This window comes from Loxodonta africana, chromosome 24, assembly GCF_030014295.1.
Source record: "Loxodonta africana isolate mLoxAfr1 chromosome 24, mLoxAfr1.hap2, whole genome shotgun sequence".
Classification (NCBI taxonomy): Eukaryota; Metazoa; Chordata; class Mammalia; order Proboscidea; family Elephantidae; genus Loxodonta; species Loxodonta africana.
The window spans coordinates 25259944-25284393 of NC_087365.1; the positions used below are offsets into that span (position 1 = coordinate 25259944).

General features: G+C 45.4%; 1 protein-coding gene across 9 annotated transcripts in view; it reads left to right on the forward strand.

The window, feature by feature from the left end:
* Nucleotides 1-24450, forward strand: part of SLC23A2 (solute carrier family 23 member 2) — a 146130-nt gene that overhangs the window by 92411 nt on the left and 29269 nt on the right. For all 9 annotated transcript variants that reach the window (XM_064275810.1, XM_064275812.1, XM_064275808.1 and 6 more), the window contains 5 exons: nt 3302-3418; nt 6145-6302; nt 17212-17300; nt 18332-18399; nt 19358-19539. In XM_064275810.1, coding sequence (XP_064131880.1) covers nt 3302-3418; nt 6145-6302; nt 17212-17300; nt 18332-18399; nt 19358-19539 — 614 coding nt within the window. The remainder of the gene's footprint in view (nt 1-3301; nt 3419-6144; nt 6303-17211; nt 17301-18331; nt 18400-19357; nt 19540-24450) is intronic.

Sequence of the window (24450 nt, forward strand, 5' to 3'; positions counted from 1 at the left end):
TTGAAGGGAGATACAATATCCAAGAGAGTATTACATGCAGCTTGATGATAATCAGTTTGAAACTCTACAGCAGGGGTTGGCAAACTACAACCTACAAGCCAAGTCTGGCTTACTGCATGTTTTTGTAAATAAAGTTTTATTGGAACACAGCCACATATTGCAGTGGCTGCTTTCAATCTAGGATGGCAGAGTTGAGTAGCTGTGACAGAACCGTATGGCTTGCGAAGCCTAAAATATTTACCATATGGCTCTACAAAAAAAGTTCGCAGATTTCTGCTCTAGATGAAATGATTTCATGAAAGAAAAAAAGACTAAAACTGGCCCCAGAAATGCCAGACTAGATAAATAGCCATAGAAATAATCAGAAGGGTTATTAGATTAGAAGAAGTCTCCAAACAGAGAGCTGAGTTCTGGGTTTGCTTTAATCTTTGAAGGGCAAGTAATTTGCTGTTGTTTTAGTTTATGTCAGACCATCACATAAGATGGAGAACTCTTTTTTAAATGACGTTATTAAACTGTTAATGCAGTCATCTTTTAAAGGAATCTTGATGTTTGGAGGTTTTTGTTTTTGCATGTTTTTCTGTTGGAAAGTGGCTTGTATAGTTCATGCAGCAATGGCTCAGCGTGGTGCCAACCACGGTTCCATCGCCACACCCGCATCCCTTCCACCTCGAAGATGGGCAGGGCAGCATTTTTCTGACAGGCTTCTTGATCTTCCCAACCACACAGCTCACTACTCTGTGTCATTTTAATACTACCTGTGGGCATTTGCAGTAATTCCAGGTATGTGTGTGTGCACATGTGTGTATGTATGCACACCTTAATCTCAGCCTGTCCAGGCTGACAAAGGTCAGATACAAAGTCTTTTCCATTCTGTGCATCGACTTTATAGTTAAAACTCACTGTTTTAACGCTGTTTGAATACTGTAATGTTGCCTTATAACGTTATTGTAGCAGGTCGCTAATCATAGCATTTCTGTACTGTCTTCAGATCTTTCTCCCTGAGCAGACACGCTGCTGATCTGTGATACAACGTGACGGTGTTAAATTGTCCTTTGTGTGGTGAACTTAACATCCATAGATGTATGTCAGCAAAACAGGCACCATGTATTGAATTCCTCACTCACAGACGTACTTTCTCCACTGTTTCTGCCAACCTTTTTGAAGGACACGTATAATCCTTTTTAACCCATTCAGCATTGCAAACCTGTGAATATCATGGTTTGAGTGGAAGAAAGGTTCTCTCCAAAAGGTCATATTCAGCCCACATTTGGATTAGTTCAAATGTCAGCTTATATTAGATATTTACTTTTAGACTTTAAGGTGAGACTAAACTACATCACTTCTTTGTTTAAGGGTATTTGGCCCCCAAATCCCAGTTCCCTATGCATTGAAAATGGAGTGACCTGTGCTTTGACAGTTAAGTGACAAACATATGGAGCAGCATCTTCCTACACATCACGTCCATCAGATGAGAGGGCAGATACTGGCCTAGTTACGGTCGGGGTCAGGATGTCATCATCTTTATTGTTTTTGTGGAATATCTTTAATTTTGTTTCCTGTTGTTAGGTTCCAACTCATAGTGACCCTGTGTACAACAGAGCGAAACGCTGCCCGGTCCTGCGCCATCCTCATGGATAGCCTTTGTTATGCTTGAGCCCGTTGGTGCAGCCACTGTGTTAATCCATCTCTTTGAGGGTCTTGCTCTTTTTCACTGACCTCTAAGTTATAAAAGATTTTAAAAAGACACATGTCTCAGATTCTGAGGAATGCAAGAACTTTTTCCTAGGGTTTTAGAACTGGAGTGGTTGTGAGGCTAAGCTGGACACTTGGGGTTCCCTTGAGTTTTCTTCTTGGCTCAGATGCTGAGTTGAGAAGTTAGGCTGAAAGGTCCCTGGATGGCACAAACGGCTTGCACTCTGCTGGTAACCTAAAGGTTGGCAGTTCGAACCCACCCAGCAGCACTGGGGAATAAACAGGCCTGTAAGGACTACAGCCAGTTCAACTCTCAAACACATGGGGTTGCTGCAAAGGAACACCTTAACACAACAAAAAAAACAGCAAAAGTGATGCTGAAGCTGACCAGAAATGTCTAGGCTAAAACCTAAAGCGTTCTGGTCTTCCTGATGATTTTGACATGGTTTGAACATTTTTAAAAAAATCATTAGTCTGACAGACTGGAGGAACCCCTGGGACTATGTATGGCCTCTGGGCACCCTTCTAACTCAGTCTTGAAGCCATTTCCTGAAGTTCACCTTTCTGCCAAAGATTAGGCAGCCCTATAAGATAAACAATAACACGTGAGGATCGTGCTTCTTAGATCAGTCAAGTATGCAAGATCGAGTGGGCAACACCTGCCCAGGAACAAAGAGGTAGGAGGGGACAGGAAGGTAGGAGGGGACAGGAAAACTGGACGGATGGACATGGTGAACTTGGGATGGAAAGGGAAAGGGAAAGAGTGCTGACGCAATGCAGGATTGCAGCCCATGCCGTGAAACCATTTGTATATAAATTTTTGAATGAGAAACTAATTTGTTGGTAAACTTTCACCTAAATCACACACACACACACAAAATGGTGAGGGAAGAAGGAGAAAGTAAAAATTGTCACCTGAACTATAAATACAATTCTGGCCTCTGTTTTTTAAACAAAACTTGAATCATCATCTTTGTAGACTTTTAAATTTTATTCTTCTCACTCAAAATTGTTGTCCGGGCAGTGGTGTTTTGATAGGAGGGTGTAGGACTTTATTCAGGTAGAAGGGTCCTGTCTCCTTGCAGTGGGTGGTGGGGTAGAGGGACAGACCCGTGCTCTCCTGTTTGTAAGTGGTTGGCATTTAATAACATCTCTCCATCTGGGGCTCTACCCAGGACTGCGCGTGCCAAGCTGGCCCCTGTGGCCTGCCTTTGGAGCCCCTGGGTTGCTGTCAGAGAGGAGTCAATGCCAGGGGATACTGAGTGTTTTTGAACATTACATCAAAGGTAAAAAACAAAACAAAACCAGTTGCTACCGAGTTGACTCTGACTCTTGGTGGTCCCACGTGTATCACAGTAGAGCTGTGCTCCGTAGGGTTTTTAGTGGCTGATTTTTCAGAGGCGGATTGCCAGGCCTTTCTTCAAATGTACCTCTGGGTGAACTCAAACTTCCAGCCTCTTGGTTAGCAGTTGAGCATGTTAACCGTATGCACCTTCCAGGGACTCCAGAGGTATTCAAGGCTTAATTTTACAGGAGAGGGCCAGGACAGAGGTCTCCTGAGCTGACTCGGCTTTACTGAGTAACTGTCTTTCTCTCTTGCTCACAGAGCTCTCTGGCGGAGACCCTGGACAGCACCGGCAGCTTAGACCCCCCGAGATCGGACATGATTTACACCATAGAAGACGTTCCTCCCTGGTACTTGTGTATCTTCCTGGGGTTACAGGTAAGGTGCTCGAATGCTCTACAGGCTGTTTTGTTTAATTCAACTTTGATTTTTATTTTTCAGAGACTTTATCATACATTGGTATTTTAAGAATGATGAATGGGAGTGATTAGCATCCGTTTTCCAATAGTGGAAGGAAGAAAAGAACAAGAGAAGGTTAACAGGGGAAGGAAAGAAGAAAAATGTTCAGGGAATAAATAGGAGAAGTGGAGCGACAGGAAGGATAGAAGAGCGGAGCTGTAGGAAGAAGGGAGGAGAGAAGGAGGACAAGACTAGAAAGAAGAGGAGGCAATGAATGGGTGGTTTCCATCCCCCCGACAAGCAATACCTGGATTTATTGAATCCCGTTCACAGTCATGGAAAGCTCTGCCATCTAATATGGGTGGCAGTGAAAAGTGCCATGGTAGCCAGAATGTAAATAGGACGTTTTGGTTGTTTTTTAAGGGTGCAATATAAATGAGAGGTTTTAGTCTTATTTTTTAAAGGCAGGGAAACTTTGCTGTGCTGGTGGCTGCTTTCTCTGCTGCAGCTTTCAGGGGGAGCCAAGCAGGAACACTGGGAGGGTGGTGAGGGGTCAGGCAGAGGTGACGGTGGAGGCAGGACCGTGTCTCTGCCATGCCCGTCATCTCTCTCTGCAGCCTGTCCCCTCCCACAGGGTTAGAGTGGGGTGTTTGGAGAAAGAGGACAAGGCGGTTGGTTTTTTCTCAGATGCACACCTCTGGCTGTATTTGCTTTCGCGGTTTTAGCTTGGATTGTGTCCTGAGGTCTGACTTTTCCATCGTTCATTTCTCAAGTTTGAGTGATCACCTGACTCTAAGGTATCTCAGATGCTCAAAGTCAGGGTCATTGGCCAGATGTGGCTGAGACTGGTGGATTCACTCCGGGAGGTGGGGCTCTACCTGCTGACAGCCAATGCTTTGGTTGAATTTCCTGCCCCCTCTTCTCTCGGTGTCAGAGTACTTGGTAACCTGGAGGAGTCTGCCAAAACAGCAGTGCAGCCTTGCAGGATAACTTACCTTGGGCTGAGTATCCTGAACCATGTTCAGAAAGCACACTTTTTGAGATGCTTCTATTATAGATGTTTCTGGAAGAAGTCTTCTGTGGTCAAATAGATCGGGAAACCCTGCATGGGTCATGTCCTTCTTGACAACATACCATGTACATTGACTTGTGAGCAGCTCTGAGAAGTGCTGAGCAGGATCGTTCTGAGCCCCATGAAATAGCCTATTTGTGTTGATATCATGGTCTGCAAGCAGCATGTTTAGGCTGGCTGCAACAGGGAGCCATTGGGAAGAAAGGCAGGAAGTTTGCAGAACGTAAGAACTGAATGACCAGGCTTCTGGTAGGGTAGCAGTGAGTGCCAAGACCATCCTACCAGGGCCACGAGGAATAGGGAGAGGGAGGTCCCCATGGGAAAAGAGGGATGGGGTTCTTTCTGGAGGATCGCCACACCTACTGTTTCCCCTTCACCCCTCCCTGGTTGGAACAGACAAATTCTGTGTTTGTCCACAATCTCAGACCGTAGAAAAAGACAGAAAACTCCTCATACAATGAAGCTGGTATAACTTTTATCCCCAGATGTGAAAATATTAAAAAAAAAAAAAAGGGACCAATTCTTTTAGGAATATATAGATGCCAAACTCTGCATAAAATGTTAGCAAATCAAATCCTAGAAGAAAAGCAGGGCGTGACTGGGTAGGGTTTGTTTCAGGAATGCCAGACTAGCTTGGTGCAACACCGTTCACGTTAACAATTAGAGGAGAGAGGTCATACGGTTTTAGCAATTAAGGCTGAAAAAGCATTTGAAAAACAGTAAGAAAACACTCCTAGAAAGAATCATATAAGGAAAAGGTCACCAGAGCTTGTGTTGGCCGCTTCCTTTGTGCTGGCGCTGTTCCGTGCAACTTTAGGTACAACGATTCATTTAAACCTCCTAATGGCCATACAGGGTGAGGCGCTCTTGTTATTTCTCTTTACAGCTAAGGAAGCTGAGGCACGCAGAGATAGGCATCTTGAGTATTTTGCCCGAGATACTTGAAGGAACTTGAAAGCAACAGAGTTTGGATTGGGATACAGGCAGCCTTAACTCCAGAGCTCCTATTTTGAATTCTTCCATTATCCTATTCTCTTAGAGACGGACAGAAGCTATCTAAACACTATAACCGGTTCCCAGTTGGCATCAGGTTGATTTCGACTTCTGGTGACTCTGTCTGTATCAGTTTGTCAGAGTATAACTGTGCTCCTTAGGGCTTTCAATGGCTGATTTTTCGGAAGTAGATCGGCAGACCTTCTGAGGCACCTCTGAGGAGACTTGAACCTCCAACCTTTTGATTAGTGGCCAAGCGCGTTAACTGTTTGCACCGCCTGGGGATTCCCAAACACTATAAAGACTGTCAAAATACATGGTAAAGAGCTTCTTGGTAGACTATTTAAGCCTTTTCTACTAAGACTAAGCCAAGAAGGAATGCTGCTTGTTGTGCCTGGGCTACCTGGTTCTCTTTTAGAAACTTGATTGCGTATTAAGGCAAGAAAACATAATGAAGAGGCGAAATGCTGAAAAGAAAGAAAAAATACACGGTTTGGCACATGATGTGAGTGTATACCTAGAAAAGAGCTGCTTTACGTGGGCTATGTTTTAAAGACGGTGGGGGAGCAAAGTTAGGATAAAATCAGAAACGCTGAGGGAGGGCTTGTTGACTCTCCCCTGTCTCTCCTCTCGCCCACAGCACTACCTGACCTGCTTCAGTGGCACGATTGCGGTGCCTTTCCTGCTGGCTGATGCCATGTGTGTGGGGTATGACCAGTGGGCCACCAGCCAACTCATCGGGACCATCTTCTTCTGCGTGGGAATCACAACCTTGTTACAGACAACATTTGGATGCAGGTGAGATTGGGGTACTCATTTGGGGTGCTAAACCACCACCAGGCATGGAGTAGTGCTCAGCTCACAGATGCCGTACACTGGGGGCTGCTCGGCAGGCCCGACTGGAATGTGTGTCGGGGGGGCTCCTCGTGGCGACTCTCTCCCTCCCTCCTCCTGCTCCTTCTCTTGGTGAATGGCACCACCCCTGCCCAGCTGTGCCAGGTGGACACTGAGATTCACTCTCAACTCTTTCCATCCCACCAGCTGGCGGGTCACATTGCCTCCACGTCTCTTCCCAGCCCCCAGTCCCACCCCCATTCTGTTAGTTCAGACCTGGACTGTGCCACCAGGGTCCCAGTTGGCTTTCCTGTCTCCAAGGCTCCTTTCTTGGCCCTCCTTTATGTCCCTCCCCCAGTGCTATCTTGTCTCTGCACTGGCCAGGCTGGAGCTCTACTCCTGTTTAAAGACCAGGAAGCTCCAGTCATCTATTCTGCCCCCTTGCTCTCTGCTGCACTTTACTGTCCACTGACCCTGCCTTCCACCTTCCCTGAACCCACCCCTGAGCTCACTTGCCCTGAACGTGCCTTCCTGCTCCACCTTCTGTCTTCCACTTTCCACCCACCTTCCCTGCTCTGTGAGGCCTCCCGCACTGCCCCGAAGCCTTCGCTCTTCTCTCCCGTGCGTCCCCATATGTGCGTCTTGTGTACCGTCTTCTAATGTGGCTCTTAACCTCATTTGTCACCTTTTGCTTTTGTGCGTGTTTCTTCCCCTGGATCATGATCGCCCCTCGTTGCCGGCATTTTGGCTTGTTCCCCTTTGCACCCCCAGCCCCCAGCTTACATGGGCATGGGGCCTCAGAGGCAGGAGTAGAAGTGGCCTTTCTCCTCCAGCACACTTACTTTTCCCATCTTCTTCCCTCTTTCCAGGCAGCCTCTTACTTTATCCCTGGGCTCTGCCCGGGGTCGAGCCCACTGTGACAGATCCGCTTGAGAGTTGGGTTTCTTGCTCCATTCGGGGCAGTCCGAGTGGGCGCTTTGCCTTCCTTGCTGCGGGCTGTGGAGACAAGAGAGACAGCACAGAATACAGTCTTTGAAATCATGGACTGTGTTTCAATGAGTCAGAATCCTCAGGGACCTCAGAAAGGGTTATTCATATTTTGGTGAATGAGAGAATACTGGGAGAGCTGTGAACAGCGTTGGGTGTGTGGTTGGCAGTATAGGCAATGTCATAGGGATGGAGGTCACTCACAGACCTGCTGATGGAAAGAAGCCCTGGGGACCAAAGGCCATGGGGGCCGGCAAGCTCCTGGCCCCTGAAGTTCTCACCCCTGGCCCCCGCTAGGCTGCCTGTAACGCCACAACCGAGCAGGCCCCTAGCCTCAGAAGGGAGGAGTGTCCCTCGCCTGACAGGGGATGGGGATGGCATTGGCCTGCCAGGGGAAGGACATCTGTTCCAAGGAGGCCTTGGTTCGCTGTCTCAGAGCCAGGTAGAGTCAGCAGTTGACATCTCGCTCCTTTGATGTGGTGTCTAAGGTTCTGTATTGCAAGTCTAGAGTGGATTGAAAAGCATTTGTTGGCTGACTCAGGAGAGTTACCTTCTGGTAGAGACAACCCATTTGTGAGTCTGGGCAGTGGCTATAGTTGTGGAAAGTGGTTGATCTGAAGAGGGAATGAAATTTGCCTTTGTTGCTGTGAAATACGCATCGTATGTGGCCCTACCCTGGTCTCAAATGAGGCCACAGGTGGCTGAGCTGAGCCAAGGCAGTGGTGACCTCGTTGCCCAAGGGTGACCTGATAGGGAGCATTTTGGAACTTCTGGTGAGTGCCTTAGGCCTTGGGAGGGCGCCCATTCAGGACACTCCTGCCCATTGTTGGGGCACAAGACCTGGTAGAATAGCTCGGGCCAGTGTAGCTCACCCTGCCTCCCCCCTGCTTAAGAGCGGCTGAGCTGAGGAAGAATAGGAACAGGATCTGACACGCCTCATAGGATGGCTCAGGGACCCGAAACGGAGAGCAGTGGCTACCTCAAGCATGTGATGGGTGTTGTGTGTACATGCACGTTTATGTATGTGTGTCTGTATGCACTGTGCCCATGAGGCTCAGTGAAAGCAGCTTTCCTTGCTCTGGTTTGTGGGAGGCGTTAGGAAAGCCCCACCCAATCCTTTTAGTGGGTGGTGTGAGGAGCAGTGGGCCGCATTCCTCACTTCCTTCCATAACATATAGCTATTTGCCTAGTTGTAAGTGAGGAGGCAGGTGCCACGTCTGATAACCACATCAGGGCAGGTGTGCTGCTGGGGGTGGTTCTCGGGGGATAAGGTGGAGGCTGAGGGGCATTGGTGTGTGGTTCATCTTGGAAAATGGGTTTTCTGTGGTTTCCACTGGTGTCCGTGCTCTTAACCTGGGACGAAGGAATAACAGCATGCTGGCTCCACCCCACACACATTCAGTGAACCGTGTGTGTATCAAGTGCCCAGTGAGGAGGATGTGGCATGGTGGGGCACACAGGTGACAGTGGAGCGAGTATACGCTGCACAGTGTAGAGGGTTGGGCCATCAGGATGCCGTGCTGGTGTCCTGTGGGGGTTTGAGGGGCGGTCACGGAGGAGATGGCCGGTCTCCTTGTTCTGGCTGATTTCTGGAATGTCAGTCACAGCTACTTGTCAGTCACAGCGTGTTCCAGGAATTAGCACAAAGCCTGTACAATCCTGAAAGATCAGGGTGGGATTATTCCGGGAGTCCCCAACCCTGATGCTGTGCGGACCTGTGTCATCCTCCAGAGCAGTCACGCAGCCTTGGCTGCATGAACAGCTTCCTGCCTGATGCGCCACCTTGGCTGCTGGTGGGTGTTTCCAACGGAGTCTGCATCTTCCTGGCACCTCCATGCTCGCAGGGTCCCTGTAGTCAGCCACGTAGCCCACATGTCGTCCAGGCCTGGGTGTGAATGAGGGCCCTCTAGGACCCTGTTGCTGACCTTCCCAGGGGTGTGGCAGGAGGAGAGTCCCACTGTGCTTGGGGGGCTACCTCTAGCCTCTTGCCCAGGTGCCTCTGGGAGACATCACTCTGACTTTTGCAGTGGGGTGGCCCCTCCCTGAAAAGCATCTCCTGCCTTTTAGAGGCCTGCTGTATGCACACAGGACATTCCTGGGCTGAGAAAAGGTGGGATTTTGGCCAAGGGAGTCCATCTTAGCCTGGTCCATGAGCCTGGTCTGTCTAACCAGATTGCTGCTTTGAGCATGAGAGAAAGCACTGCTGTCTTCAACCTCATTGGGTTCTCGGGCCCTGTAAGGGGACCTTGTACACAGCATGTGCTCACTGAGTACAGGGGACAGTTCCAGGACACACCACAGTCTCAAGCCTAGGGCTCTGAGCTGACAACGACTAATAAAACCTAGAAGAATGGGGCGATGCTGTGATTAGGTTTTGAGGGAGGGATTGGAATTTTCCCTCAGAGTCTCATTCTCTTTGTGTATTTGTGTATGGGGTGTGTTTGTATAGTTTTTGGGTTACTTTTGAACTGCTTTAAAAGAGTTGCAGACATCATGATGGTTGAGCCATGAGTACTCTCCTAGGAATGAAGACGGTTTCCTGTGTAACCACAGTGCCATTTTTCACATCCCACAAAATGAATAGTCATTCCATATCCCATCTGATAGGCAGTTCTTACTCCGTTTCCCCGATTGTCCCCAAAATGTCTCTTATGGTTCTCCCCTGCAGTCTCCCTGACAGGATCCAGTCAAGTTCATGCATGAAGGTGCAACTGGTTTGTTGTGTCTCTTTGGCGTCTTAGTAATAAACAGTGCCACACACCTGTTTTCTCTCCCCATGTCGTTACCTTTTAAAGAGGGGAGGACAGTTGTCTCGTCAAGTGTCCCATGGTCTGGATTTGTCTGACTGTGTCCTCATGATGTCGTTTAATTAGTTCTGCAGTCCCCCTTCCCCGCTGTAAACTGGAAGACAGGGCCAGCGGCGTGCTTGATTCAGGGTGAACGCTTTTGCCAAAATGCCGGTGTCAGGGATGTCAAGTCTTTCAGGTTCTATCCTGTCAAGCGAGCAGTTTATGGCAGCTTACAGGTTTTTTTTCTCCAAGTAAAAAAAATTACTGCCCATTTAACTCAAAGAGTTTTAAGTAGTACATTAAAGTGCTAGACCAGTGAGAATATGAACTTGGAAGAGGAAGCATTGCCAGCTGCAGAGGGGAGCCTTGGGCCCAGAGGCAGTGTCACCTCCCTTCCCGCAGTTACTAGCCATGTGACATTGGGCAAGTGTCCTAGTCTCTCTAAGCCCCACTCTCTCGTCTGTAAAACAGGAGTAATAATGACATTGTTGTTGAGTGCCGAATGAGGCAGTGCTTGGCACCTGCCCACACTCGCCTGTTAGTGTCATTACTGTAGTGACTCTTAGCCTGAAGGAAGGGAAGGAGAGGACACACATAGGTTCTGGCGAGGCAGGGGGAGGACATCATGGACCAAGACTGGGAAGACCAACAGGCAGCATTCGCCTGATGAATGTGGCAGGGGGCTGGTGTGCCTCTCAGCCATATTGCCAGCAGGACCTAGCCAGGATGGGCCCCCCAGCCCCTGAATTGGTCCCAGAGGCCGTGAGAAAATGGTATGGCTGCCTCATTCAGCCCCCACCTCCTAGCAGAGAGCCGTCGCCAAGGCTGGGACTGCCCAAGTTTGCTCATTCAGCTCTAGCTTTTCTGGGTGTTCTCTCCCTTCAGTTAATATGTTCTTTTCTCTGTTTGCTAGTATTTCTGATACTTCAAGGGACTAGGAGATGACTTTGTCCTCCTCTTAGGGTGGGTTTAATGATTTCAGCTCTCTGTACCTTTTCCTTCTGGGGGTCAGAGCCCGCCTGCTCAATGTTTCCCATTGGCTCCTGGATGCTCGTTCTCTCCCTCAGGGCCCCACTGCTCCTCATTCTCCCTCATGGTTTTTCCTTCCTGTTTTGGCAGGTGATTGCCCACGCAAAAGCTCTGCGTGGATGGAGTAATACTACAGGAGTAGAGGCTAGAGGGTGCCACCAAACACTGGGAAGAAAGCTTTTTTGTCCTCTCTTCTTTTTTTTTAAACGTTTGGGAGCTTTATAACTACTTGGTGTAACTCTGGCTTCTAAGGAATATATTGTGACTGTCATCTTTCCCTCCCTTAGGAAGACTCTCTACAAACATAATTTTTAAAGTCATGTCTATTGAGGTATAATTGACATGCAGTAAAATCCACCTGTTTTCCTATTTTAAATGTACACTCAGGAGTTTTTACCTTGTATGCAGTCATGTAACCACCACCACAAATCAAGATATAGAGTGTTGCTACACCCTAAAGAGTTCCCCTAATCCCCCTTTGTGCCTAGCTAGATCTTTAATAAAAGTATATTAGGCTACCACAGGCACAGAAGTACAAATAGTTTGTGTATTCATTTACATAAAATATGTAGGATAGGTAAATGCATAGAGACAGAAAGTAGAGGTTACCAGGCTGCGGGGTGGGAGGGATGGAGAGGTATTGCTTAACAGAGTTTCTGTTTGGGGTGATGAAAAAGTCTTGGACGTAGATAATGGTGATGATAGCACAACATTGTGAATATAATTAATGCCACTGAATTGTACCTAAAAGCTATTAAAGTGGCAAGTTTTACCTTATATGTATTTAATAAACCCTTGACATGAAGTAGTTAAAATTTTGAGAAGGTTAGCAGTTACCAAAATTGTTTCCAGCTAGCCCCTCAGAATTTCTGTACTGTACCATAAAAAAAGAAAAATAACAAACTGGAGAAAGTATTTGTGACATATTACAGATAAAGTCCTCATCTCTCTAGTATATGCAGAACTCTTAAAATCGAAGTAAAAAACAAAAAGCTTGTAAAAAAAAAAAAAGGGGGGGGGGCAAAAAACATAAACAGATATCTCATCCAAAGCCATCACACGACTCTTAAGCATAAAGCATCAAATTGACTTAAAAGAGAAATGCAAACCAAAGCTTCCCTAAGGTACCATTTCTCACCTTTGACGGATGGACAAAAAATAAAAATCTCAACAAGCCACACTGTTGGCAAGGCCTTGGAAGGACAGGCATCTCATACATTGCTGGTAGGAGCAAAAATGGTTCAGCCTCACGGAGGGGAATTTTATTTAAAGAGTACATAGCCATTTACCAGTTAATCCACCTTTTAGACATTTACCCTGAAGATACACCCCTACAAAGGCAAAATACTATATTAAAAGTTTTTTCTGATCAATAACCAATGGTATTGAAGGAAGAAGTCCAGGCTTTACTGAAGGTATTGGCGGAAAACAAGGCTCCAGGAATTCACGGTCTACCAGTTGAGATGTTTCAGCAAACGGATGCAGTGCTGAAGGTGCACTAGCAATTTGGAAGACAGCTTCCTGGCCAATTGACTGGAAGAGCACCATATTTATGCCCATTCCGAAGAAAGCTGATCTGACCGAATGTGGAAATTATCGAACAATGTCATTAATGCCATATTAATATAAATTTTACTGAAGATAATTAAAAAATGGTTGCAGCAGTACATTGATAGGGAACTGCCAGAAATTCAAGCCAGATTCAGAAGAGAACGAAGAACCAGGGATATCATTGCTGATGCCTGATGGATCTTGGCTGAAAGCAGAGAATACTAGAAAGATGTTTACCTGTGTTATATTGACTAAGCAAAGGCATTTGACTGTGTGATCTCAACAAATTATGAGGAATGGAAATTCTAGAACACTTAATTGTGCTCCTGAGGAACCTGTACATAGACCAAGAGGCAGTTGTTTGAGCACAACAAGGGGATACTGTGTGGTTTAAAGTCAGAAAAGGCGTGCGCCAGAGTTGTATCCTTTCGCTATACCTATTCAATCTGTATGCTGAGCAGATAATGCAAGAAGCTGGACTATATGAAGAAGAACGGGGCATCAGGATTGGAGGAAGACTCATTGACAACCTGCTTGTGTTATATAGGTGACAGAACCTTTCTTGCTGAAAGCAAAGAGAACTTGAAGCACTTACTGATGAAGATCAAGGACTACAGCCTTCAGTATGGGTTACATCTCAACATAAAGAAAATAAAAATCCTTACAGCTAGACCAGTAAGCAACATCATGATAAATGGAGAAAATACTGAAGTTGTCAAGGATTTCATTTTACTTGGATCCACAGTCAACACCCATAGAAGCAGCAGTCAAGAAATCATAGGACGCATTGCATTGGGCAAATCTGCTGCAAAAGATCTCTTTAAAGTGTTAAAAAGCAAAGGTGTCACTTTAAGGACTAAGGTGCAGCTGACCCAAGCCATGGTGTTTTCAGTTGCCTCATATGCATGTGAAACCTGGACAGTGAATGAGGAAGACCAAAGAAGAATTTATGCCTTTGAATTATGGTGTTGGCGAAGAATATGAACATACCATGGACTGCCAGAAGAATGAACACATCTGTCTTGGAAGAAGTACAGCCAGAATGTTCCATAGAAGCAAGGCTGGCGAGACTTCGTCTCACATACTTTGGACATGTTATCAGGAGGGATCAGTCCCTGGAGAAGGACATCATGCTTGGTAAAATAGAGGGCCAGGGAAAAAGAGGAAGACCCTCAACGAGATGAATTGACACAGTGGCTGCAACAGTGGACTCAAAACAATTGTGAGGATGAAGCAGGACCAGGCCGTGTTTCATTCCATCGTACATGGGGTCACTATGATTCAGAATTGACTCGACAGCACCTAACAACAGCATACTCAAGGTTATTGACTGCGGTGTAATTTATTATGGCAAAATGTAGGACCCAGCCTAAATGTCCATCCATAGGAAACTGCTGGAATGGTACATCACACAGCGGAGTCCCAGGTAGCCCTGAAAAACAATGAGGAGGAGCTCTGTGAACTGATACAGAGTAAGTTCCAGGATGTATTGAAAGACCAAGTTGTAAAAAAGTATATGGTATATTCTTTTATTGTGCAAAAAGAAGAAACAAGAAGGATAAGTTAGAAACTCATGAAAGTAGTTAACTATGGTAGGTATGTGGACAGTGGGATAGAGGAGATAGGGATGGGAACAAGGCTTTTCTGATGTATATCTTTTTATATGATTTTATTTTTGAGCTGCACAACCATTCTACATATTAAAAAAATCTAAAAGGACGAAGAAAAGCATACTCTACAATTTTATGTAAACAGAAATAAGTGAAACTAACTATACATCAAATTGCTAACCACACAGAGAAAAGAATTCAACAGACTGTAGAACATAGTACTTTGGAGCCTGGCATGTAATCGTGTCAGGAATGACAGAGTTACCTGTATACTCAGATTTATGTTATTACTATCTAGTGACACTATTAACTTAAAAAAAATTGCTACCTGCAAAGATTCACCCCCTCCTCACAAATTTAAAATATATTTTTCCTGTAGAGATAAGCACACATTCTCTGTAAAGGTCAAGTAGTAAATATTCTAGACTTTGTAAGCCATACAATTTCTTTCTGTCAAGACTACTCACCTTTGCTGAAGTACCATGAAAACCACCATAGGCAATATGAAAATAAGCAAGTACACTGCATTTCAATAAAACTTTATAAAAATAGGCAGCAGATTTGGCCCATGGGCCAGTTTGCCAACCCCTGGTGTAAAGGAAGGCATAGTTTAATACGCTTCCTTTCCAGACGTCAGTAAAAATAAGTAAAAGACCAGATAGTCTTGTACTCTGGGAGACCCACATGCCTGAGGTTTAGAGGGCCACATTCGGGAGTGCGTGCTGGAGGCCTATGAGGCACTGAGGTGGGTGTTGTGCTACCAGAACGTAGGAAAGAGTTGCAGGGTTGATGAGCTTCACGCTGGGAAGTGCCTGAAAAAGCCACGTTATCAGATATGGCTCTGAAGTGCTTTATCACCCTCCCTCTTTTTCTCAAGAAAATCGGCTTCAATGATTCTGACGTAGGGAAGTTCCCATTTTATTAAAGTGGTCTTATGCTCTTGTCACAACTTTCCCTAATATTTCAGTCAAGCCACTGATTTGACCCTGCCAGTTACAGAGAGCACACTCACTGCTGGGGAATTCCAGGTGCTGGCAGGTGGTTGTGCTACACGTTAGGCTTTCCCAGATCACCTTAGGAGAGTTGATGGGGACAGGACACGTGGGAATCTCCAGTTACCACCCACTTTCAAGGAACCTAGGGTCCCAGTGTCTTGAGAGTGAGTGGGCTTCTTTGTAGCAGCGCTGTTGGTACCTCTGGTCATAGTTGAGCCATAAAATACTCAACTATGAAGCGCCTCAGGGCCATTCAGGTTCAGGCCAAGGTCAAGAATAATTCATGTCAGCAGGTGTGGAACCCAGAGCCATCTTTACTTTTCCCACATCCAGTGAGTTATCAATGCAGTAATGTCCCTCAGGGAAAGGTCTCTAAGTACGAGCAGATTGTCTTGCATTGTCCTAGGATGCATTGCTTGAAATCTGAAGCCATAGTAACACAGATGCTATTTGGACCATGGAGCGTACCTAATCGTACGCTGCCCTCCCTTTACCCTTCTAGTACATTCATGAAAACTGCGTTGAAGGAATTTTTGTCAATCAAATGGTGTTTTCCCTCCGATGTACAGTCTCACTTCAGGTGACCTCCACTTTTGCTTATGATGGCACCATGTTCTGGGCGCCTCCGGTAGGTAATTGTAAGTGGACAATTGGTAGAGGGCCTGCCCTTGGGAGTAGTCTTCAGTAGTGCATCTGGTTTGCACTGTGTGGCCTGTCTCTGTGTCTGGAAAGCTAGCATCCTTCCCGCTCCCAATTGATTTCATTGCATGATTAGAATGGCTGGGAGAGCATCTGTTAACAAAGAAGCCTGACCCATGTCTGGCTCAGAATGACGTGTGCTGGGCGCCGAACGTGGGAGGTGGCTGCTTGCCCCTCGGTCCAGTTCTTGCATCACCGCAGGCAGGGCCTGCTGCCTGAGAGCTCAGAGGGGAGGTTGCTGGGTTCCCATCCCACTGGCCACGACGCCGACAAGGCTGCTCGGGGCGTCTGAATGTCTAGGAGCTCCCAGCCTGGCAAACACGAGGAGGCAGTTTTAGATTTTACCTCAAAATAACATGAAAGATAGCGATTGGGTTCACATATTCACCCATAAAGCCACCTTAACACAACTATAACTGAAATGCTGTACCTTCCAATAAATAATGGCAGAGCCTTTAGAATGTGAGTAATTAAAGTGTTCTTAAGTCAGTATGCAGTATCTGAATGATAATTGAATGGTGGCATTTGAGGGTCTCTGTTTAGTTTGAGAATGTCGGCAGGAAATGTAATGGAGCATCTGCAAGCTTGCCGGGCCTTTAATAAAAGCGTTAGAGCACCTTTGAGTATTTTTTTACAATCACGGGAAATACTTATTGTACCTACTATCGCTTTGTAACTTGCAGCTTTCCTTTTCCCCTGTAGATACAGATCGCTAATGTGATTTTAATGTTTACCCTCCGTAACAAGGGCAGATTTTTGCTTAAGAAATGAAACAGCAGATGGGGAGACAGGCTTTTTCCCATGATAACCAATAAGACTTTGAAAGGGAAAAGGAGGCGGGTGGTATACACTGGTGTTTAATAAGGAGCTTGCAAGCTCCCCAGGCAAGAGGGGAGCCCCGAAGGCCAACGTCTCCCACCCCAAAGATGAAAGGCGGTGGAAGCAGGGGCTGGTGTTGGGGTGCCAGCAGTGACTGCAGGGCTTTCCGGTGCCCACCCTGGAGTGGCCTGGGAGGAGAGGAGCAGGGGGGAGGCCCAGAAGCCAGCGGGCGGCTGCTCGGTGCAGGTCTTTGCAGATGGGGCTCTTTCTCCAGGTGTGCCTGCATTTACTCATGTGCTCTGTATCTATGGAAAAGACTGTTAAGCTGTCAAATAGTGAACTACCTCGGTAGTTCCCGATGCCGTGATCATGGTTTTGGTCTCGTTTCTTTTAGGTTACCCCTGTTTCAGGCCAGTGCTTTTGCATTTTTGGCCCCTGCTCGAGCCATCCTGTCTTTAGATAAATGGAAATGTAACACCACAGGTAACTGCAGTTATTTCCACATATGTCATTGGGGTCCTTTAGTGCAGGTGCTAAAAGGGAGGCCTGGATGGGCTGCTCTTGGCAGCGTTAAATCCTTTCTGGAATTAGGCACAGAACACACAAACCAACAAACAGCTTAAAAACTCTCCAACCTGTGGATTGTTTCTCTTTCTGTCTTTCTATCCACTCGTTCATCTCTAGCCCTAGAGCAAGCAAGGACCAGAAATGACCTTGGTTCTCTATGCTAACGAAATTGACAAATACGGGAATGGAATAGAGAAATATTTGTGCTATTTTTTTTCTGCCTCTTTCTTCCAGTGGATTTTATGAACCACCAGTAATCACTCTCTTTGCTGCGTCAGCATCCCTTCTCTGAAACATCTTTGCTTTTTAAGGATCTGGCTACTTTGGTTTTCTGCAAATGACTTTCATCACACCCCACCCCAAGCCCCATCCCCCTTAGTGATTGCAGAGATCCTTAAGTAACCCAGTAAGGTCAGAAAAAGATAGGGGATTTGAGAAAATCAGAGCCCAACCTGTTGCAGTTACAAAAGACCATAACATTTTTAGGTTTCTAGGAGCAAAATTTTCCAGACTTCATTTCCTTCCTTGCTCCTAGGGGTTAACTCTGTGACCATTTACTTGATTTAGGAACTGGAAAAGGCCCTTTGTTTTATCTCGGTTTTTAAAACCTTAGTCAGGCAACCTAGCTCATAGAACATTTCAGTTAGTTGCTCGCCAAGGTTGGTTTTTTTGTGTGAGGCTGGTACGCGTAACCTGCATCAGCACTTCAGTCAGCTTTTGACGAGGTGGGGAGCTCTCTGTCGATGAAGACATTTGGTTAAGTTAGCGTTGGGGGTCTCCCTTTCAGTATGGTAAGCCGTACTGTTATAATGTGAATTGTAGGGATGGGCGTTTATACACGTATGCTTAAAACAGGGAGGAAATTCTTGCTAAAGGGTAAAATGAGGATGTCCTGTGAAATACCGTGCCCCACCAAGAACAATCTTGTTTCTGTTTTTGTTTTCAAGATATTTCAGTTGCCAATGGAACGGAGCTGTTACACACAGAGCACGTGTGGTATCCGCGGATACGAGAGGTAAAAGACGAGTTTTGTTCTGCTCGCGGCTTTGTGTTTCTCCTCAGCTTCAGGGTTGGTTGTGGCCCAGCAATCCCAGCGGCTTTTACTAAGCCTTCTTTTCTTTTCTCAGCACTGAAACATTTATTTCTGCTGTTAAACTTAAGTTTAGATAAGTTTTACCCACATACCTCATATCACTACCCATAAACGCGCTACAAAACAGAGGATCTGGGACTGCTTTGTGCAACCAGCTAATATGGTTTCTCACCTTCTCTTTACTCCTCCTTTCTCTCCTTTCCGCCTCAGCACCCACAACCTGTCTCTTATCCCCTTCACCGTAATTAGCTGAGGACTCACCAGTCACAGGGAAAGAGTGACGGGGCTGTCGACGGGCAGCAGAATTGTCCGTTCTGGCCTCCGTTTGCCTTTATCTGTTGAAAGACTTAAAGCTGTCTGTCTGTTCAAGTACACTGGAGCAGAACAGCGTGTGACAGTCCTAGACAAGAAGCACAGGCTGGTGGCTCACCCATATCTTCCAAACTTACTTAAGAAACGTTCCTCTAGAATTTTTGTCGGGAACGTTCTCTGATAAATGCGCTGCGGGAGTGCACACTTTAGAGTCAGGAGTCCCTGTACTACAGCATTTCTCTAGGGCGGTTTCTACAATGTTACGCTATCTTAAGTGGGAATTTTATATATTATATCTGGGCCATTTCTATCCGTGGAAGAGGCTAGTAGGCTTTATGTTTTGTCCCTATTTCTGTGATACGTCACACTTTGGTTAGTGAGGCCTTAGTTATCCCCACTGAAATCTCTTGGCGGGGTAGGGGGGTCCCAGGGAATTTTCTAGCTGTGTCATACCTGTTAATATAATAACTTGTTGGTCTGAAGAATTCTCAGTTGTGGTTGCAGGTGACACTTGGCGGGTTTGATGTACAAGCAGCTTACCCTCGCATCTCTGCCATCTCTTGTTCAGATCCAAGGGGCCATCATCATGTCCTCACTGATAGAGGTGGTCATCGGCTTCCTGGGCCTGCCCGGGGCTCTGCTGAAGTACATCGGTCCACTGACCATCACGCCCACGGTGGCCCTCATTGGCCTCTCGGGTTTCCAGGCAGCTGGAGAGCGAGCTGGGAAGCACTGGGGCATTGCCATGCTGTGAGTGTCCCCCACTTAAACCCCTCTGACTTTTTGTTATTTTTATTATCTTATCGACATTGTCAGAGAAAATCAGATAGGAAGTGGACATTCCTTTTGTTCGAATATTCAGTGGGAACTTTTCTTCTCAGTTTTATAGACTAGCTAAAAGGAGAAGAACTGCTTAATTATTTTGAAACAAGGATTGGGCAGAGCGGAGTCCAGAGGTATTTTAATTACCTAGCGCCACTGTAGCAGAAATACCACAAGTGGGTGTCTTTAAAGAGCAGAAATTAATTTTCTCACAGTTCAGGAGGCTAGAAGTCCAAATTCAGGGCGTGGCTCTAGGGGAGATGTCCTTCTTTGCCTGTTTTAACTTTGAGTAGCTGGCAATTCTGGAGGCCCTGGGCTTGTAGATGAATCTGCTTCCATGGTCAGATAGTATCTGTCTTCCCCCTGCGCCTGCTGCTTCTCTAGGTTTGATCTGTTCTCTTTATAACTCAGAAGTGATTAGATTTAGAACCCACTCTACATGGGCCACCACTGTGTGACTTCCACTTGGCCCCACAATCTGACTCAAAAGTGAGTGGTAAAAATCCATAATTCACCTCACCACTGAGGGGCAGCCTCTGTGAACATCCTCACGTGTGTTCACTCTGACTTCGGGAGATTTTGTTTTTTCTGTAAGACTGTTCGTGTCATGCCAGGGAATAGTTTTTCAGACCTAGAGGTTGGGAAGTGCCATGGAGTGATGCGTAAGAGGGGAGGCCATCAGGCCTCAAACTTTGGGAGCAGGGCAAGAAGCTGGCACCATTAGCTCTGGATCCTTGGGGTCATGCCAAGTCTCACAGAAGTTGAAAATCAGATAAGCTGGATCCTTAAGATGAAACTAAAAATGCTTCCAGACTGGCCAGAGACAGATGGCACAGAGGTCTGTTGGCCTCGAAGGCAGCTTAGCTACCCATGGCCAGGCAGAGCTCTGCGTATCCCAAGGAGACTGTGGTTCCTGCCAGAAGTGGCTAGTTAGTCCATTAAACAGGTCATCTACCTCCCAAAGCAATGCCTGTTTTTTGTATTACTAAAGAAATACAGGACTTGGAGAAAATTGTAAGGCTAGTTATTAAAGCCCCAGAATTCTGTGTGAACTCACATTCTCTTTGTGTGTCTCTAGGGTATATGTAGGAGCCCTGGTGGTGCAGTGGTTAAGAGTTACAGTGAGCTACACCTGCTAACCAAAAGGTTGACGGTTCAAATCCACCAGCCGCTCCTTGGAAACCCTATAGGGCAGTTCTACTCTGTCCTGTAAGACTTGTTCATATCACAGGAAAGTGGTTCTAAGGTTCTGGGATTTCTAAAATAAGAAATTAGTTTTGAATTGGTAAAATTTCTAAAACAAGGGATAACCTAAGAGGCTTTCCAGTTGTTTCTGTTTTGCTTTGTGAAATATTCTATAATAATTTAAAACAGGTGGCATTTGTTGAGCCCATTATTCTGTGTAGCACTCATTGCACATAGTATAAATTAAGTTAGGTCCTACTGTTAGTTATTCCCATTGAACACTTAGAGAAATCGAGACACAGAGATGCAGAGTTACTTGCCCAGTGTCACACAGCTGGTAAGTGGTTGGAATGGGTTTCAGAACCCAAGTGGTCTGACTGGAGCCTAACTTTTACGACCTTCAGTCCTGCCTCTGTGTGTTAGGACATGGCGTACAAATAAAGTGAAGCATAGCATAGCCATAATTCATGTATCATTACAAATTAGAGTAAGGTATGTGAAAACATCCAAGGTTGTTCTTCTTTTTCATATTTCACCAAAAGTTGGTTAAAAAAAAAAAAATTCTCCATACCAGCATGGCGCCTAGATGGCGTAAAGACTGCTGATTCAGTGAATTGCAATAAATTCCAAAAAGGAGAAGTTTGTATTTACCACAATGCAATAAAATTGGAAACCAGCACAAAAGGATGAGGAAAAATCCAAACTGCATAGAAGCTAAAAAACACTGTTAGAAATAGCTCTTTGAGAGGAAATTGAAACTTCAGTTGCTGATCCTTTAGAAAATGACGACAGTAACAGCGTCAATTACACGTACAGAACCGTCAGAGTTGTTAACTGAGAAAATTCATAAAGTGCATGTAGAATTTACCTCCAGCAGCAAAACAAACGGATAAAAATGAACCTAGTGAAAGCTGGGAGAAAGAATTAATAAAGATACAGAAAATATGAAACAAACAGAGGTGATAAATCCGAAAGCTGATCTTTTGCTAAAAACCAACATAGACAAACCCCCGGCAAGGCTAATCAAGATGAAAAGAGAAGGTATGCCCGCATAGACAGGACAAACCACAGATCCAGGCAGGATTTAAAAAGAGTCAAATCTATACTCCTTGCCCCCAAGTTAAAAAAACAAATAAAAAACAATAAAATGAATGGTTTTCCAAAAGAGTCCTCCTCAGCCTGCCCTGTAAATGTTGGTGCTCTTAAAACTTGACCGTGGGCCTCCTGCATTCCATGTCCTTTGCCTCCAGGAGATCTCATTCAGTCCACAGCATCAACAGTATCTTTTATGGTAGTGATTTCCACATTTAAAATGAGAGCCCAGACCTGTGGGCCCAGGTGTACCCCGTACTCAAAGGTATAACCCCTACCTGCCTTCCCTACTTCCTATTTCCAAGGCAACTTTAAAGTTCAAAGGAAAAAAGCCCCAAACTTGAGATTCCCTCTTGCTCTCTAAACAGTTTCTGTCTCCTGTCTTCTCTTTCAGTAAATGGCACGACCACACACTAAGTTACTTAAGCCAGAAACCCTAGAGTTGCCCTCGATTCTTCCCTTTCTCTTGTTCCTTACGTACAACCCATCGCTGTTCTACTTCCAAAATAAATCCTGAATCTCTTCACCTCTTTGGGCCTTCACTCCCACCACTCTCATAAAGCCTTACCCTTGGCCATCGCTTCCTGTCTCCAGCTTTTCTTTCTTCTAGTCATTTCTCAGTTCTGTAAAATGCTTAGTTGTTATCCCTTCAAGGCCTCTTCCTCCATCCTCTCCTGGAATTCCAGTGAGACACGTGCTAGAAATCTAGAAGTTCCTAGGTCTTCTCATCCTGGTGCCTGAAACCTCTCCCTCTCCCTGTTGGGGGCCTGTTTTTAGCTCTTGGCCTGGGCACTTGGGGCTCTTTCTCTCTGGAAAGTCAGACATTCAGACTGATCCTGGCTTATTACATGGATGCCTTCCTCTGTTCCTTCTCTCTTTCTAGAACTTCCCCTAGACTCTTCCTCTAATTTCCTCTTCTCTTTTCCATCTCTTTGTCTTTTTTCCTATTTCATGGGAGTTTTCCTCAGGTTTATCTGTTATTCCTTCCGTTGAGCTTTTCATTTCTGCTCTCCTGTTTCCTAGGTTCCAAAAACTCCTCTTGGGTACTTGGAACGTCAACTTGGCGCTCGTCAAATCCGTCACAACATAAGTGCCCAGGAAGCCTGTTGTGAATATGGGAGGGAAGGAGCAGGAGGTGCAAGCAAACCCATGACCACAGGAAAAGTCAAAAACCTTGCCAAAGGACTTTTATCCCTAAAAGAAGCCCTGGGACCAATTAGTTAAATAAATAAAAAAAAAAACAACAGTGCCATCCAGTCGATTCCAACTCAAAAGAATAAGTGCATTAAAATTTCAAAGAAGAGAGGATTCCTGCACTGTTTTCTCCTGTTCTAGAGCACTGAGAAAGAAGGAAAACATCCCAGCCAATACAGAGTTAATACAAAAGGGAGAACTGTGGACCTTTCCTTCCTGGGCTGTGTGAAACTCCGGCCTGATAGGTGCTCATTGGCTACCTCTCGTGAAGAGTTCTGAGCTCAGATGTGTTCAGGTAGCAACATGCTGAAGCTCGGCATCTTTCTCTATTCTAGGACAGCCTTTTAAAATGCAAGTATGCAAAAAACTCTGCCCAGAAAAGGGCCTTCGTATCTAGCCCTGCCCATACTTATTTTTCTTAGCACCACATCTGTGACTGTATCTTGGAAGAGTGGTCTTTGGAACACGGTTTGGGAAAACGTTGCTACACATAATGCAATAAAAGAAAAATACGTAGGTCTTGTTCCAGGAATTCAAGAATGTTTAAATTTGAGAAAATTTATTAATAAAATCTATTGTAGGATCGTAGTAGATTTTTAAGTTTTTATTCATTGCAATCATGATGACAGTTTTCCAGAAAGGCATTTGATCAAGTTCAACCTGTATCCCTGATGCAGACTTCCAATAAGGTAGAAATAGAAGGGTCTTTCATGAATGAGATTTTAAAACACCTCATTCCTTAACGGCCAAAGACTTAGATCTGGCCTGCCTGTTGAAATCAGGAACCGAGATAGGCATGTTTATGATCACCGGTGTCATTTACCATTGTTCTGGATGTGCTAGTCGGTGCATACGACCAGCAAATACAGTAATAGGGATCGATAGCAGAAAGGTCGGCAAGAAGGGAATGGTCACCTGTCCTTACACGAATTAAAAGACATGCCCAGAGCTTATTCATAAGTAATACTGTGGTTCTGGGACAGGAATAGATATTGGAAGAGTTACATAAGAAAAAATGGGATATTTGGGAAGAGATTAGATTCCTAGCTTAAATCAGCTTAACTTTCAGTTGAATTAAAGACTTAAATACAGAAAATAAAACCATAAATGCACTGGAAGAAAACCTGGAAAAATATTTATTTAATCGTAAGGCAGGGAAGGTCTTTCTTAAAGCAGATAAAGACGTTAATAGATTTTACTACTGACACATTTAAAACTCATAAAAAAAAAAAAAAACAACAAAACTAAATTACTAATGAAATCTGGGAAAATATTTACAGCAAGTTCCGCAGTAAAGGTGATGACCCTGATTTATAAAGACAGCCCCTGGTGGTGCAGTGGTTAAGAGTCTGGCTGCTAACTAGTGGT